Raw genomic sequence first — 18,391 nt, 5'->3', positions numbered from 1 at the left:
TCGGCAAGCTTTGTTTATAAGCCTGGCAAGGTTGAATATTCTTATTTCTGGGTGGGTATTGATGGAATATGTAAAAGCATGCCACTCTTGTGAGGAGCTGTGTACAAAGGATTAATAGCTTGATTGCTCCCCAGGAGAAAGTCAAATGGGACAAGGCCTTTGGAAACTGGGGACGATCCCCCAGGGTCCTTGCCACCCGACTAAACACTACTCGCAGAGTCCAGTGCTTCAGCGGCGTCTGTGGGTGTTCCCTGAGTGGCCCAGAAGGATGAGGTGGAAGGTTGGGGACTGGACCCACAAAGGAATCCTAGTGCCATAATGGCTGGGCACTGGGCTGCTAGCCACAAGGTCAGCAGTTAGAAACCATCAGCCGCTCCTCTGGAGAAAGATGAGGCTTTCCACTGCCATCAAGAGTGACAGTCTCAGAAGCCCGCAGGGGCAGTTCTACCATGTCGTCTAGGGCCGCTAGGAGTGGACGGCAGAGAGTTGGGTTTGGGAGTACCTCAGATGACAGGCCTGGTATTTGCCCCTGCAAGGGCGTAGCCTTGGAAACCCGATGGGGCACACGTGGGTTCTGTCTGCCTGTGTCAGAACATGGCCACACAGGCTGCAATGATCTCTGCCCCAGGCATGGAGATGACCACAGGGGCCCTGCCTACATTTATTTCCCAGAAAAGAGGGCTCGCTTTGGAAGGGGACCTTCCTTTGTGTCCTGGGAAGCTTATCAAAGAGCCCAATCAGAGAACTCTCCCTGGCAGTGAGTTTATTTGATCTCCATTGTCTTTAGTTCAGGGGCTGGGATTTCTTTATTCTTTCATCTCTTTTTCAAGTGTGCTGCAAGGCAGATCCTCTCCTGAGTCTGCCCATCATCCCCCTGCAACTGTGTAATCGTGGTGTGAGCCTGCTGACGGAACACAGGCTCGTCTAGGGAGTGCTGAGAAACTGTAGAAGCAACGTGGTTGTCCTCTCACATCCTGCTTTGATTGTTACTATTATTATTTTAAATATGAGCAGGAAGGAGGGCGTTCCAGGTTGGGAATTCTATTTCCCAGGAGTCGTCTTTGGGAATGGTGGTGCATTGCTTTGTGTGTATGACAATCCATCCTAAGAAGAATGCATGTCCCTTTCCCTGGGTGTGCAGATGAGGATACGCTTGTATGAGGGAGGGGGCGGACAGAGGTGCTGAAAGGTTCTTGAAGATTGTGCTCCATGCTTGAGACCACCCCCTGCTGAGTGGAGCCTACTCAGAATTACATTGGGAGCAACACGTGGCTGAGTTCAGTGGACTGGAGCTCAGGGCCCACGCTTCATGTTAGAACAGAGTGTCCCACAACTAGAAATACATCCCGTTACCCTCAGAGGTGATAGTCCCCCAACATGTGAAGCTGAGGTTGGACATCCCCATGGCCTCCTCGTAGCCCATTCTGGAAGCCTACCTGCTCACCAGTGGGCAGATGTAGACAACCCAAAGCCACAGGGGCAGTGAGAAGATGAAGGCGGGGCTCCCTGGACTCTGAGTGCTAGCCACGCCCCTATCACCTAGGGTGCTAATGAGCTCCTGGGGTTCCCCAGCAAGATGGGCTGGCAACTAGAATTGTCTTGCCTCCTGCAGCAACATGAACGTCATTTTCCACAGTGTACTTGCACCCAGGGACACGGAGGCAGAGAAGGCCCTGCTGTTGCAAGACATAGTGTCTGTCGTCTCTGGAACTTTGCAAGGAGAATCTGTCATCTCCCAGGGCAGATGCAGCTGCTGGTGGGGTGGGAGTGGGTGGTTCTGATGCAACTGGATTGAAAAGAAAGCCCGTGCCCTTTGGAATTACATACCGAAGCGTTACCATGTCTTTCCCTCAGACCATGCCCATGGCATTGCTGAACGAGCTCCCAAAACAAGCACAGAGCACATAGGAAACGCAGGCCTGTGAGGTGATGTGATTTGTAAAAACCTTTCAACCCACACCTGATTTGCATAAAAGTACAATGTTGGATTTGGATTTTTTTCTTTTTTGGAGCTTCTCGTTTTGCCGGTGTCGTCAACAACAAGCATGCATTTGTTTTGTTCCCCACCCCCACTACAATGTGGGCTGTAAAACTACGCTCTAGGTCTCAGCCAGCAGGAGGTGGTGGTGAATCTGGTGGCTCTGCTTGTCAGTGGTGTGGCGAAGAAGAAGGGGGAGTATCGACTAAATAGAAGGTTACTTACATTTTCCCTTGGGTCTTCAGGACTTCTGCCTGACAAGAGGGAATTAACTGGTTTTTTGAAAACCACTTCTTTTTAATCTCACCCTCACAAGTGACAGGCAGAACACAGAGGAGAGTAAAGGACTGGTTTGGGAGTCACTTTGAAAGCAGGACCCCAGTGAGCGTCTCAGCTGAAGTGCTAGGTTCAATTCGACAGTCTGGTTTGTTCCTTGGAGCCATCAGTGGGATCCAGCTGACCCTCTCCTTGCCCCCTCATACATCCCAACGGAACCTACTTTTCCCAGACAGGCTATCTGCTGGTCTGATAATGGTGATGGCGGTAGTGGTAGTGGTGGTCATGGTGAAATATTGGTACCCCCAGCCATGGTGACTCTGTGTACCAAAGAATAAAGTATTGCCTGGTCCTGTCAACTTCACGGTCTCCAACATCCTCATCCTTCTGGCACTTACGCAGGATGGTAGCTCTCCTTTACCTTCACCCGCCCTCCACTTTAGCAAGGACAATGTCTTTCTCCGGGAACGGATTCCTCCGGATGTTGTGTCCACAGCACGCAAGTCCACCAATGTTCCATTGTGATCCCTAAAGTTTACATCGGCTAATTTGGGGAAGTAGATCGCCAGTCTGCCTCAGTCTGGAAGCTCCTCTGAACGCTGTCCACCACAAGTGGCCCTCTTGGCATTGGAAATCCTGGTAGCAGAGCCTCCAACCTCACAGAAACATGCAGTCCACAGGAGTACGGTATCGACAGGGGAGTAGAGGCCTACTGACCAAGTGCCACCACCTCTTCCCATCCTTTCTCTCTCTTCTCTCTTTTTAACCACATCAGAGGCAGAAAGGACAGGAATCCACTAGAAAGAACAGATCCTTACCTCATCTGAGAGCCACAAAGCTCCCATTTCTCTCTAAATAACTTCCTAGGGATTTCTAAATCTTCTGAATCAAAAGAGGTGAAGAATACCAGAGAGTGAGACTTTATTTTAGCTTTCGAAAGGACTCAAGGCAATGAATTACGTAGTCCAAGAGATCTTGTTTCGCAGCTAAGCAATCAGAGGTCTGGGCAAGTTGAATTACTGGCTAGCTGTCTGAGAGCAGACCACCAGCAGCCCGAAGCCAGGGTCAGACTTCCTGGGTCCATCTCTCTAAGGGGTAACAGGTGCTTAGCGTCATCCCCTAGCATTGAAAGGCATTTGTGATCACACCTGCACTGTGTGTGCTGCAAACGTGGCCTCATTCTCTTTAGGATCATTGGACCCACTTATCAGGGCAGAAAGCATTTCTCACATGATGAAATACCCCTCCAACCTGAGAAATTGTCCCAAATCAAATCATCAGCTGTCCGGAGAGTCTCACCTAAAGCAAGGTGGGTGACTTTCTCCCCCAACTATAGAGTCATGTGACCCAATTAATCCTTCTTTAATAAACACAAAGAAGAAAGAACACATATCTTAACCTAGCCTTGACAAAGGAGCTCAGATGGTGTATTCTTTGACATTACAATGTGCTTTTTTCAGTACTTAAGCCTTTGGTCATTAATTAGTTCTCACACCCAATTCCCCCCCCCCCCACAAATGCAGTAGCCTGGTGTTGCCAAGGCTCCCTTCCCTTCTGTTTAATATTCAGCCACAGTGAGGAAGGAATGGTGTCACCAGGCCCTGCCTCCTTAATCGCATGTTTCCATAACGAAGGGGGTTGTCCTTGCATCTGGAACTGATGATGGTTTGCAAAGTTTTGCAGATAATTAAGAGACATGTGTGTCCAAAGTTCATGCCCGGGCTTATTTTTCCACCAAAAATGATCACGAGCAGTCAGGGCATAGAATGAGAGCCTCGGGCTTGCTTGCTTCCCTGTCTTGCTGGCTGCTTGCTGTGACTCTCTCAGGCACTCACTCACCCCAGCGCAGGCCCCAGGATCCTCAAAGGCTTGAGTTTGCATCTTCACACTTTGCCAAAAATACAAAGACAGGTCTAGTCCAATATCTCGACGATGTTGCAATGCCACACAAAGACTAGAAGAGCAGTCTGTGAACCAGTGGGAGACCCTCCACCACGGGAATGGGTCAAATTGACGGCATATGAATTCCGAGACTCCGGCCTCCATTTTCTGATTCACAAATTGAGAGTCATAAACGTTCTACAGTGTTGGGCCTGTTGACATACTCTTAACTAACTGGAAAGAACACATGAACAAAACAAAGCAGGAAAACTGGTGGGAAAAACACGCCCTTCGTATAAACATAGCCGCCTGGGACTTGTCACATGCAACTGGTCTCGGACCTGAGCTACATTTTTTGGAACAAAGATAGTAAGACCAGCTGACTCCAGTGACAGTTCCTCCAGCTAGACCAATCCGCCAGCTGCCAGGACACCTCTGTGTATTGTTTCACTAACTCTTCCCCCTCCACCAGAAAGGACACATTTCATTTAAAAGGTAACAAGCACCTGTATTGCCATAGCAGTAGAAGAAGATCCCCGAGACTTTCAGACAGAAAACTCCCAGGATCAGGAATTGTGAGGAATTCTATACTCTTAATGTTTGTTTGTTTGTTTGTTTGTTTATTCATTTTATCGGGGGCTCCTATAATGCTTCTCCCTATCCATCCATCCATCCATTGTGTCAAGCACATTTGTACATTTGTTGCCCTCATCATTCTCAAAACATTTGCTCTCTACTTGAGCCCTTGGTATCAGCTCTACATTTTCCCCTCCCTCCCCGCCCCCCCTCCCTCACGCGCCCCTGATAATTTATAAATTATTATTATTTTGTCACATCTTTCACCATCCGATGAGGAATTCTATACTCTTTCAGGGCCAAAGTTTGAGTTAGATTTCTGTCCATCAGAGCCCCGGAGGGAGTCAATTAATTCTCAGACACTTCTCTCAGATTAGTCGTGCACTCTGATTAGTGTTGCATTAGTAGATGCAAATCATTTTCTGGCTAAGTCAGGGGACTGAAAATTAAATAAACAAATAGGCATTCCGTGGAGAAGGTCACCCTACACGGAGTCAGAAGGCTGTAGACCCAACCTCTCAGAAAGAGTCGTCTCAACACAGCAACAAAAAAACCCAGTGCTTATGGGGCCCAAATGTGGCAGAAGCCTGTGTGCCCATTTCATGAGGATGGCCGGACCAGCTTTCTATAAATATGAGTCCCTTGGAAAACAAGGGTGTCATCTGTGTCAGACATACGGCTCTTCAGTGTTGGCTTCCAAGTTGGTGTTGCTGTTTTTAAGGGTCAAGCCACACCCTTTCTCCTTCATCACTGTACATAGCTTATCGCGGCGGGCTGTGTGCCTAACACTAGGACCAGAGCCCTTAGAAGAGTTTCTGAAGAGCAGAGCCGTCTCTCCCTCCACCAAAGAGCAAAGGGCTCTTGAGAGAAAACTGAACTTGAAATCTCTCTCACCAGACCGTGTACAGGGTTTCTAGTTTGTTTAATAGTAATCATTTTATTGGGTGTACAGGTTTTATTGTTTTTTTATCCCAGCTTCTGCTTCCTCCCACACAGCTCCAGACATACAGAATGAGCCTCAAGCTTCTTCTTAGGGACACAGCCATTAGGGTAACCCTTGTGGCTGTTAGCTATCAACTCCATTCTGACTCAGACCACCAGCAGAGTAGAACTGTTCTCAAGGCCTTGACCTTTTAGAAGCGGGTCACCTGACCTCTCTATATGGTGGTGCTCTGACCTGACCACCATAAAGGCAACCCTTCTGCCAACCATCTGCCAACCCTTCAACAAATAGAGTATGTGACAACTATCAGCACCACCTAGTTAGTCTCCTATGCCTGTGACAGTTGGATGCTGAATGAGGAAGGTGGAGGAAGTATGACTGCATCTGCATTCTGGTGCTAGAGAAGAACACTGAAAGCACCATGGACCGCCAAAAGAACAAATACATCTGTCTTGAAAGAAATATAGCCAGAATGCTCCTTAGAAGGAAGGATGCTGAGACTTTGTCTCATGTACTTTGGACATGTTGTCAGGAGAGATCAGTCCCTGGAGTAGGGCATCATGCTTGGGCAGTGAAAAATAGAAAGACGTATTGACACAGTGGCTGCCCCAAGGGCCTCAAACATAAGGATGCTTGTGAGGATGGTATAGGCACAAGCAGTGGTTTGTTCCGTTGTCCATCAGGTTGCTGTGTGTCAGAGCCGACTAGATAGCACCTAACAACAACCACAATTGGCCCTACTAAGCATTGACCTTGGTTTTCACGTCTTTTCCAAACATCAAATCCCCAACCCTTAGCATCCGATGGCACCATATGAATTGCGGGTGCCTAGTTGGTTGGGGATTTGAGCAGTACATCAAGCCCCAAACAATTCATTAGATGATAACTGACTGAAATGTACACAGGAGAGTTGGAGAGATGTACGTTTCGCATAGAGCCCTGTACACCCTCACGTGCACTGTTCACACATATCAGTTCTCTGGGATGAGGGGTGCAAGGCCAAGTGTCCAATGTATGCATTTTCTAAGCCAGCAACCTCTGTTTCCCCTTCAAAATGCTCTTCAACAGAAGTTTTTGTATTTTTGACTGCAGCATGAGACCTTAGCTCAAATCCCTTATTTAATCAGTCCTTTAATGCCGTTAACTTTCAAGTTAACTTTTAAATTTTTGGCAAGTGGGCTTTCTCCTGATCAGAAGAGGGACTCATTCTTGACCCCAAACCCAATCCTCTGAAATGTGGAAGGCCATCCATCCCCCTGCTTGAAACGTGCAGATTTTCTTTAGACTGCCCTTTGCATCTGCTCTCATTGGCTGTCGGGGGAACTGGATCTGCATCAACAAGGGCTTCCAGAACCCTAATAGCGTCTTGAGTAGCTGCAATAAATGACGCATGTCACAATCGATCTCACTTTCAGTGCTTTTGGGGTTTTTTTGGTTTCCCCCCCCAAAAAAAGGCTTTCCAGCTCCCACCAGCCCTATTCCATATGCACGTGTTCATCGTGGAGCACCGTGGTTGCCATCTGACGTGCACTACTGTTCTGAAGACGGTCTGACTCACAACCGATGTCAAAAACACCGCCAAAGTCCTTGCAAGTGGCAATCTGTGAAATTGACCAATTTTGGCTGGGGCGCCTGCCCATGTACCATGATAAGAAAGCGATTCCCTTTTCGCCCCTCTCCTAATTCCACCACTCCTGCTTTCCCTGGTGAGAAGGTGCCGGGAAGTGTGTCTGGTGCCTCCTGCCCTGTCACGCAGATGCCGCTGTGGAGTGCTTGCCCTCCTCTGTTGCTGTGATGCAGGAGGACTGAGCGGAACTGCCCGTAGGGCTCTGCGGCTGGGGTCTTTGCAGAAGCAGAGCGTCAGCTCCTCTCCTGTGATCGGCGACAACACTTGCCATCCCAAGGAAACCGATTCCTTTTTGATTTTGAGCTTTTGAAAATGTCTTCTTACATTGGAGGTGAACTCCAACTCTCTGCACTGACAGCCTGCCGGCTTGAAAACGCGTTTCTCATGTTTATTTGCTTTCCCAATCCACTGATGAAAGAAAAAAAAAAGTGTGCTGTCTTGCACAGAGCCAACCACACCTCGGTTTCTGTACCGAGAAGCCTATGGGTCAGTTCTACTTTGTAACAGACAATGGTCACTGTGTGTGAGAATTGCCTGAAGCACAGAAGACAGGCAGCAGCGACTGAAGTTGAGTTTCCTGTAGATTCTCCCAGCCAGCGCTCATCCTCCACCTCTACCTTTTCCGTTTTCAGGCCGCCACAGGTATTCCTTTCCCATATGGAATGGTTTTGGTGTCCTGAATCACTCCGGGCACCCTCCTTGGAGGCTCACCCTTGCCCGCACTCATCTGGAAGGCTTCTGGGTGAACTCTAAACTTGTAATCAGGACAGCTAAGGTAGAGTTCTGCCCAGATCTTCACATGCTAAATTCTCCATGGAATCCTGACTTCTGGAGCCATGGACACTGCAGGAACCGCAAGACCATCTTTACATTTCTAAACCTTAAGCCAAATGTATCCACGAAAGTCTTTGATCGCCTCTGCCCTCACAAAAAGCGCTTTGTAGACATGCTAACTTTCATTATCATTGTTGACTGTCCCAAAGAGTGTTTCTGAGATTGTTAATTATATGTGTAATAGACTCCAGCACTGGTTCCGATGAGCACCAAGCAGAGCGGAAAGGCTGTCCTCTGGAACCTCAGATTCGCTAGTTCTCTCCGCAAGACCAATAACACGTTCTGTGTTTGAGGCGACAACCGTGGTCACTGCTTGTGGGTTTCCCTATTAACTCAGTCTGCAAAGATTGTTCATGACGATGCCGGGCTCTACCTTCTCTTGGAGTTTCAGGTCAAGGCTTTGCTGGATTTCATTTGGACCTTGTCTGTGGGTGGAGATGAGCTTGGGGGAGGAATGTGACCACATTGCTGAACTCGTTTGCAAACCGCCACTTGCTGGTGTGATAGAGAAAGCAGTATGTCCGAGGAAAGAGACCATGTGGATAGTCAGTGATGATCGCCATTCGATGGTCATCTACCTGTCATCTGATGATGGCCCCACCCCTGAATGTTGCGTTTGTTTGTTGTCATGGCCTTCCTAAAACCTGTTTAATCTTTTGGGGCATAGCAAAGGGAGCCATTCTTTGAAGAAAAACATCATGTAAGTTTGTTTCAAGCCTAAAGTTTAACTATTTTGTGACTTTGCTCAGCCACAAATCAGAGCAATAATATAACATTGTCGCTAAACTTGGCCTCCTGGTGCTTCCTCTTAGATGTTCGCCTCATTGAATAATGATAACTGGTCCTTGTTTTGCAGGTATCCCAGGAAGTGACTATGTGAATGCTAACTACATAGATGGGTACAGGAAGCAAAACGCCTATATTGCAACACAAGGATCACTTCCGGAAACCTTTGGGGACTTCTGGAGGATGATCTGGGAGCAGCGGAGTGCCACAGTTGTCATGATGACCAAACTCGAAGAACGGTCCAGGGTACGAGTACGCCTCTATCTCTTTCCCTCGAAGTCATCTCACGTGTTGCTATTTTACCCAATGCAGATTTCAAGCGTTCCCTGAGCTGTAGCTTCCTAATAGAGTTATGAATTTTTTTTAAAATCATTCCTTATAAATCTTTGGAGCTTTCCAAGAGAAGACTCTCTGATGATATGTGTATGATTGCTACAGGGGGAAAAATAGAAGGTAATATAGAGTACTATTCAATAGATAGACCTACTGGATTAGAGAAAATGAATATTTGCTTGAACATCTCTCTAAAATTCACCTTGAACAAGAACACACGAGTGTTGGAGAAAACACCTCCAATAGGGTGCTCTTCATTCCCCTGTCATGTTGGCTCTGACCCACAGCAACAGAACCAAACATGCCATCGTCGCCATCACGCATGTTCAGGCCTGTCACTGTCACGACCCTCCTGTGTCACGTGCCTTCCAACCTAGAGAGCTCACCTTCTTGTATCTGCCAGTGCTCTCTAAGGATCTGAAGGGTTTTCATGGGCTGAGTTTTCAGAGAATAATCTTCAGGCGTTCTTCCTACCCATCTTCGTCTGGAAGCTCTGGTGAAATCTGTCACCCTGGCTGACCCTGCTGGCATTGGAAATAGCAGTGGCATGGTTTCCTATATGACAGCCGTACACAAGCCACCACAGTATGGCGAGTTAAAGAGGGATGATAATACAACGCAGTCAGTGTTTCCAATGTTTTCAACATTCTCTTTCTCAAACTCTGCCTTGTCAAATGTGAAATTCTGCGAAAGAGCCTCTTATTCAAATTTATGCAAAGAAGCATAAATTAAATCAGGGCGGCCAGGAAAAAAAATGATGAGGGTTAACACACAGCTTAAAAAACACATTAACTCTAGAGAGGGCATTTTGCTGGTTTATATTTTTCCAGAATGAATAGATTTGAATAACAGGATCATTGCTTGTATAATATAATGGGAAGTTGTATGAAGAGTGTTATTCATCATAGGAGCCCAATATTATGGAACATGGTACATGACTTAAAAATACTGTTGATTTGGAAAACAGAAACATAACGTATAAGAAAATGTGCCTTTTCCGAAGGGAGTGGGCCAATAGTAGAGCCATCTGATAAAAATCAGTATTCCACCATAAGAGTTTAACCAAAGGGCTTCTGAGACAATCACTGAAGATAGCATGGGACTAATGAGTGGGACGTTTAGGGCAGAGCTTGGAGCCACAGGTAAGAAAGACCTTTCGTTGTAGTCACTGCCTGAAGCCCAAACCCAACCCTCTGTCGTTGAACGATTCAGACTCACAGCCACCCTGTAGGGTGAGGCAGAATGGCCTCTTCTGGTTTCCAAGGTTGAAACTCTTGACAGAAGCAGACTGCCTCTTCTTTCTCCCAGAAAGCAGCTGCTGGGCTTAGACCAGACTTTCAATTAAACGCTAAGCACTTTGCCCCTGTGCGACCAAAGTTCCTTTAGCCAAAATCACCTCCTCCTCAATTACACAACAGATGAGGATCTTGAAATGTTCTTCTAAGTTAAACCCAGGGCAGTGGCTCTTAGCTCAGGTGTGCTGATGAGGAACTGGTGAAAGGTTGCCTATAAAAGAGAAGCCCAGGCACGGGACAGTGAGAAAAAGCAACCACCGTGTCGGTGGGAAGTCCATGGTGATGATTTACTACGGTTTGAGTCAACCACCAAACTGTGAAATCACCCGACCTGTGTAAGGAAGTTGAACTACTGTCTGAAAGCAATGGAGATCAAGATCACTGTGACCGTTTCTTACTTCACAGATAAATCTTCATTCATAAAATGTCAAAGGACCTAGTGTTGATTGACACTCGGTAGCCTGTATATGGGAAACACATTCTTTCAAAGCAGCCAGCCCTCTCCCACATGGCCCTTGTCTGTGTTGCTGCTGCTCTTGATGACCATGGAGCCATGTCTGACTCATGGCCACCGTATGTCTAAGACCGTGGTTCAAACTTTCGTCATGCCACAACCCTTTAATATAGTTCCTCATGTGGTGGTGACCCCCCCAACCATAAAATTATTTTTGTTGCTATTTCATCGCTGTAATTTTGCTACTGTTACGAATCTCGGGCGAGTCCCGTGAAAGAGTTGTTCAACCCCCAAAGGGGTCGAGACCCACAGGTTGAGAACCACTCGTCTAAGGGAACACGCCGTTGGCTGGCCTTGCACCTTCTTCATGCTCACTGGTTTGCTTGAGTCTGTAAAGTGGGCATTGGCTGTCTTGCCAGGCCATCCAATTGAGGACTTTTCTTATTTACCTTGACCGTCTGCCCCACACACTACCCTGTGCTGTGGTTGGACCCAGCGACTTTCCTGATGATGTATCCAAATAGCAAGCCCAAGGTGACTCTTGAGGAGACCAGTTAATGAATGACACCAGGTTCCTCATGGGCTGCTAACAGCAAGGTCATCGGTTTGTGAGAAAGACAGGGGACCCCATACTCCTGGAAACTCACAGGGCCAGTTCTACCCTGTCCTCTAGGGTCACTATGAGTCGGCATGGACTCGTGGCAGTGAGTTTGGTTTTTTGGTTATACCAGTTAATAATTAAGAGCTGTATCTAGCATGCACCACCAGGGCGCCATTAACATATATTAGGGAATTCTCTATATTTCCTAACAGCCTTGAGAGAGACACATGCCACTTTACATGTGAATAAACAATGGCCTGGAAGTTCATCCAAGGTCATTCAGCTACCAAGGTCAGAGGCGGGTCTGGAAGGCAGGCAGTCGTGTATCTTAACCATCGGTCCGAAGTGCTCGGGAGCATGTCTGGGAGGCTGAAACAGCGGAATAACGTTAGTAGAGCATGCATGTCAATCAGGCCTACCCAGGCTGCCCTGCCCACAGAAACCTGCCAGAAACAAGCAGTCATTTGCAAAAGCTGTTTTCAGAAAAACACACATTTTATCTCGACACCACAGGCCTTCATTAAGCCAGGCACAGAAACTTGTTTTGAAATAACCAAATGAAATTCTGCCCTTTTCTTCCTAATTGCTTCTAATAATAAAGTTAGCTCTAGCTGGCCTCGCTGCCACCACGACATCTAATGGTAATACGCCGTCCTTGGCGGAAGGCATTGTGACTTAAATACCTACAGTTTATCTTTCTGTTGCAGGCTCCCTTGCCCCCTCCCTCTCAGACAGAAGAACTTATTTGGAAGTTACTAAATGAACCTCCTCTCGCTCCCTTCGTTAATTACTCTTTGCTCTTGCAAGTTGGCTTTCTCCTTGGTTGTGTGGCTTCAGGAGGCCAATTAAAATGCTGTCTCGTGTTTTTCACTCGGCGCTGGTTCAGCCTGTTCCCAAACTGGCGATGACCTGTATAAATCTGTAGGCATTTCATGAACCTCAAATCATCGTCAGTCTTGGAACACAATCAGCAGGGGAGTCCTGACCCCGCGCCCCGGAGCCCTTCCTTCCCCATTGTTGAGCACCTGCGAATAAATGATGTCGTGCAGCGGAGAGAGCGCAGATGAAGGCAGTGGTTGGTGGTTCCGTGATCTAATGCTGTCCCGGTGTGGGAGATTGTCACTGCGTGGACAAGGAACTTGAAAGGTCCTCCCCAAATAGGCAGGGAACCACGAGACCAAAGACAGAGGGAGTCAGCTCCAGGGAGGTCATTGGATTTAGAGAGCAGGGACATCCTAGGCAGCAGCAAGACAAGTAAGGTTCGCTTCTGCCCGCATCCTAAGGTGGGCGGCGAGGTGCTCTTTGTGGCTGTGATGAGCCAAGGAGACAGCATGGGAGGACTTGGGACTTAGAAGGCTGCCCTGTCGGAAGATGTTACATAAGAATGAATGATTGACCAAAGAGAAGTGAGCCAGGGGGGAGCAAAGGGTGGCTACCTTCTGCCTCGCAAAGCTGCTTTCCACTTCAGAGACCCAGGTTTGATCCCAGTCAATGCCCTTGATGTGCACCCACTGCCGTCTCTTCTTGGGGACTCACATGTGGTGTGTTGGTGACCTGGATTCCTTGGATCTTACGGACTAAGATTGAGAACATCAGTTACAGTACTGCAACCTCAAGAGATCACCATGCTTAGAGCCCACTGAGCAAATTGGCCGTGGGGCTGGGCCAATGTCATGGCAGCCAGCAACAACCATGGAAAGATTTCACAGATTTCAAAGGATCACACCTGCTCTTCCACAAGCCCCCCTCAAATTCACACCTCACTCATTCCCTCGCCAGCTGCTCTTTCACCTAAAGTCGGATGGGGATGAGGAGGCCTCCTTGAATTGAATTTCCCTATACACAAATGATGTCCTGAGTAGTGGCTAAGTGGTACCAAACTAGCTTCATACTTTGGGAACATTTGGGGTTTTGTGAGCTGACATGTGAACTAGCCTGGCTCTGTCTGAATGGCCTGTAGTCTCCCTCCCAGCGGGAGGTGGGCCAGGTGGTTTAACCAAACTTCCTCTCCAAGGCTGGAGGCTGGAATTGTATTATTCTCCTTCAGGCTTAGAGACTTGAAATAATATCCATCACGTTGGTATATGGTAAAAAAAAAAATGTGTGTATGTGCACGCGCGCGCTCATGTGCCTTCCCTTCTGGATATTGAAAGCATGTAAGAGGAGTAGATTGGGGTGGGGAAGAGACAGAAGAAACGAAAAGAAATATAGCAGGGTGCTACACTAAACTTCGGGGGTCTCCAGAGAGAAGGGAAGCTACAAGGCATAGTTTCTAAGAGTAGTGTTTTACCTCAAAATGTCTGGATTCTGATCCCAGCTCTGGCATGAACTAGTTATGTGACAAGTAGCACGTTATGTAGCTTGTTTTCTCCTCCCCTTAGAGTAACTTGGAAGGGCAGTCACGGACACTCTATGCTCTAAGAGATGAAGCCAGGTGGCTCCGTCCATCAGTTATTGCCGTTGAGTAGAGAGGGTGGCAGCATGACCCGTGAGAGCAGTAGTTACCCCGGAAGTAGGTCTCCAAAGAAGTCAGTAATTGTTGTCAGAAGAAATGTGTTTGCTTCTCTGTGTTTTGACAGTGAATCTTGACCAGCCTCACACCCGGTTAAGTCTGCCAACAGTGCTCAGGGTAGCATACCCGTGCATGCCGGTCGGGGGCAGAGGTGTGTAGCTGAGCACGTGGGAGTCTCTTGTTCTGGCTTTCCTAAAGGAGACCCCGGTGCAGGGAACGTGTTCATCTGTCCCCACAGAGCTCAGCGCACAACATGTTGTGCTGCTGCCTTAGGGCCATTCCTGGAACAATGCGATGTGAAGAGAGAGTGAAAAGGTGGAGACACGTTTACATGTAGTGATAATTGTCACCAAAAAGAACATATTCTTGGCCTTACCTTTCACTGCCTTCTTCTGCTTTATGCAATGGGGAATTCACCCCCAGGAGCCCCACCTCTGGTGTTCTCAGGCTTTCTCTTGGTGCAGGCCAGCCTGCTGTCGTCACTCAGGCTAGTGGTTTATCAGCAAAGGCTTCTAACCTTTGCCGTGATGCCAATGGAGAAAATGCCCGGGAGATTCACTTTCACCCAGAATGTCAGGGCACTGGGAACCCCAAGGAGCACAGTTTGACTCTGACACAGTAGGGTTGCCATGAGATGGTGTCGCTGTGAGTTGAAAACAACACCGTAGCAGCGGGTGGAGTTCGTCTTTAGATAATTAGAGCTCAAGCAACTCCCCCGAGACAAAGGTTTCACTGGCCTCTCTGCTGGAAGGACCATTCTTCACATTTAAATAGCTAAAGAAGTTCTGACTTCAGACTTCAGTTGCTCCTTTGAGACAGACCATGTTGCTCTTTGATAGCCACATGCCACCAGGTCCCCTCAAAAGTGGCTTTAGAAGAATCTCAAACCCAACTCAAAGATTTTGCATGGCGTCCACATTCAGCTCTTCATCCTCGAAGGGAAATGTGTAAGCGTCTGATTTCATAGGGTTGATTCCCATGCGGTTATATAAAGAAACAAACACAAAACCAGGCTCTGAGCTGGCGATTTGGAAGGCAACGGATGGTGGCTGCCTGAAAACACACAGCTCAATTGAAGGCCCTTGTCCAGTGTGCCGTGTGATATGAGATGCTGTTTGTGGGTTTTATCCCACAGGTTCCATCTTGATTGCCAAGTCTTCTCAAGTTCTGCATAGTTCATTGATTCTGTAGTGAGTCCTTCTTGTGCCCCCATGCGGTCTCTAATTGTTTCCATGTTTCATAACATGCCAATAAGCACATGAATTGGTTGGAGCAACCACATGAGGGAGGGAAAAGTTTGGAAAAAATGCAGCTCTGCTAAGAGAGGAAAGTGCCCACAGCTGGGATTTCCACTCCTAGGGTGTCATTTGTGGGCAGCTGGGGTACGTGGTTGGTAGCCTCCCTTGGAGAACTGGAGTGCTATAGGCAGTGTAGGATTTTCCAAGGTGATTCCTGGCCCGGGAAGTACATTATGTGGTGGGTGAGTGTCCACTTTGTGTATTCCTTTCATCCGTCTGCTTTTGGCTTACTGTCTTCTTTGTCTTCCAGCTTGAGATGCATAGGCTAGGGTATGTGCACGCCACACACTTGGTGAACTGAGCGCCCCTGGCTAATGCTAGAAGCTGAAATGGCATGTGGCCTTCGTGAGTCTAGGATTTATCTGGCTTTCATGTGTCTCGACCAACCTGTCTTTAGTCTTAGCAAATGGGCTGTGTTGTCTTACAAGCTATGTTGTCGGGGTTGAGAGTTTGACTCATTCAAAGCGCTTTGATAGTGTCTGGGGAGGCCCTGAGTGGGACCAATAATTAACTTCCGGGCTGCTAACTAAAAGGTTGGGGGTTCAAGTCCACCCAGATGTACCTCCAAAGAAAAAGCTGGAGATCAACTTCCAGAGAATCAGGCACTGAATACCCCCTGGAACACAAGCCCACGCTAGCATCCGTTGGTTTCTCAGAAATTGGAAGCAACTCAATGGCCACGGCCTTGGAGTTTGTTTGGTAGTTGTCTGTCTGTCTGTCTGTGTTGTGGCCGTTATTAATGTGTGAATGCCAGGGAGGAAGTGTGAGATTTTAGCACCCCACAAATGGGGACCTTATCTGAAATATCATCCAATGAGGACTACAATAATTAGTAGTGCGAGCTAAAGACTGCACTTTAAGAAGGAAATTATAATACTTGATTTCCAAAACTACCTCACTCCCAAATCGAGAATGAGGCAGGCCAGTGGATGGCATCCATTGCTATTGGGATCAAAGTTCTGGTATGTCATGATTTCAGGTGTGTCTTAGGCCAGATAATTGGAAAATCCCCATTCTGCTAATTGATGGTGTTTGTGCTAATGAATGGGAGGTTAGATGCTATCAGGGCTGAAGGGACTAACTCGCTCTGGTGGTAATGAACTGTGATGACAGTTGAAGGGATTATATTGCAGAGGCTCGTGTGTAGGAAGCAGGATGTTTCTGTTTGTGGTGATTGGAAATGTGGCATAACTTCAGGTTGCACAAGACTAAATAACAGATCACTAAATCACACACCTAAAAGAGGTGTAGATACAAACATTTGCTGTTGTACACATTTACCACATGAGGGGCTGCAAAAAGATTCTTTAAAAAATAGAATCCTTGGAAACATAGAATTAAAAGGTAATAGAATTTCCCCAGAAACTTTCTGAAGCCTCCACGGGTATGTATGTACATGTGTGTGCGTACCGATATATATGGGAGCCCTGGTGGTGCAGTGAGTTATGCGTTGGGCTGCTAACCACAAGATCAGCAGTTCAAACCCACCGACTGCTCTGCAGGAGAAAAATGAGGCTTTCTACTCCTGTAAAGATATACTGTCTCGAAGACGCACGGGGACAGTTTTACCCTGTCTCATAGGGTGCATCTGAGTAGGAATCAACTTGATGGCAGTGAATTTCATTTGTTTGTTTGGGTTTGGTTCTTAGACATAAATAGATATGCCTGTATCTTATAGTAACAAAAAGAATAAAAGATAAGAAGCAGTGGCACCCCGTCTTCATAGTAGGTTCTGTGACAAGGTGGACAGTCTGGGCAAGAAGCAGGGAGACCAAGGAGGGCCTGGCCAAGTATCGTCTCACTTGACTGTAAAACAAGTCTCGGGATGCGCTCAGCTTCTGAGGCCCCTTTGGGCTGAAAGTGGACAGATTCCCCTGGAAGATTATTAATGCAACTGTTAGTGTTTTTACCATTGTTATCAGTTGGGGAAGAACCAGCCTTGGCTGGTGGCAGACTAATTCTTGGCCCCTCTGGTTTTGCAGGGTTCAGCGAGTTTAATGGAGAACAAATGCTTTCCAAATGCTCGGTCTGGGTCCTTTTCCACATAGAACTGGAAGCGCCGAAGGCCTTGAACATTTAATTTCTCAAACTGCGGCCCAGAGTGCTGCCTATCTAAGACAACAGAAACGGCTTTTTTCCTTAAGCAACTCTAAGGAGCGCCAGCACAAACATTGCCTTTGGAGGCAGCGTGATGTATGGGATTGTTATTGCAACGTGGTGGATGGTTAATGTAAATAGGACATGGGCAGCAAGGAGAAGGATGCTCCTTTTGGCAGTCTGAAGGATGTGGGGCCCTTATCTAGCAAGCTCCATGCTCCTGGAATTCTCTTATCAGCAGGCACGGTGACAGATAACAGAGAAATAGTATCACCAGGGAACCAGTTTGGTTCCTTACCAAATGATCTCCACCCAACTTCTCTCTCCACCCAACTGCCTCTAGTTAGAGGGGCAGCCCCTCAAGTCTGGGTAAGAGTGTTTCTATTAACCAGGGGGACCAGGGTCTGAGGACGAGTTGGACCAGCAAGGGATGCAGCAATGCTCCTGTTGTGTCTATGCCAGGCCCTCCTAGGTCTTCACATTCAGAACTCCAGCTCCCTCAGTCTGTCCTGACAGCAGTCCTGAGGGTCTGAGAATGGGGGCGAATCTCTGACCTATCGTGGCTTCTGTGTCTAGTACGTGGCTTTACTCCATCTTCTGTTAGCAAGACTGGTGCTCACCTGGGAGGCACCAGCCTAACTGTGGCATTCCTTGGTGCCATCAAGTTCGAATGCCCAACTCATGACAGCCAACTCATGCACAAGGAAACAGAGCCCTGCCGAGCCCTGCCCTGTCCCCATCATCGGGTGCAGATGAGTCCTTTGTGAATCACATGGATGTCAGTGGCAGGTTTTCACCAGACCTTCCTTCTTTGTCTGTCTTAGTCTAGATGAAGTCTGCTTAGCATCACAGTCACATGCACGCCTTGCACGCAGAGAGCTAGTTAGCTGTACGGGAGAG

At 47.6% G+C, this 18,391-nt stretch overlaps 1 protein-coding gene across 45 annotated transcripts in view; it reads left to right on the top strand.

The window, feature by feature from the left end:
* The window catches only part of PTPRD (protein tyrosine phosphatase receptor type D), a 995,611-nt gene that overhangs the window by 913,655 nt on the left and 63,565 nt on the right, over nt 1-18,391 (top strand). For all 45 annotated transcript variants that reach the window (XM_045289116.1, XM_045289153.1, XM_045289139.1 and 42 more), the window contains one exon: nt 8,972-9,147. In XM_045289116.1, coding sequence (XP_045145051.1) covers nt 8,972-9,147 — 176 coding nt within the window. The remainder of the gene's footprint in view (nt 1-8,971; nt 9,148-18,391) is intronic.

This window comes from Echinops telfairi, unplaced genomic scaffold, assembly GCF_000313985.2.
Source record: "Echinops telfairi isolate 266 unplaced genomic scaffold, ASM31398v2 ScPeMD7_25;HRSCAF=90, whole genome shotgun sequence".
NCBI lineage: Eukaryota > Metazoa > Chordata > Mammalia > Afrosoricida > Tenrecidae > Echinops > Echinops telfairi.
This window is presented reverse-complemented; position numbering and strand designations above follow the sequence as displayed.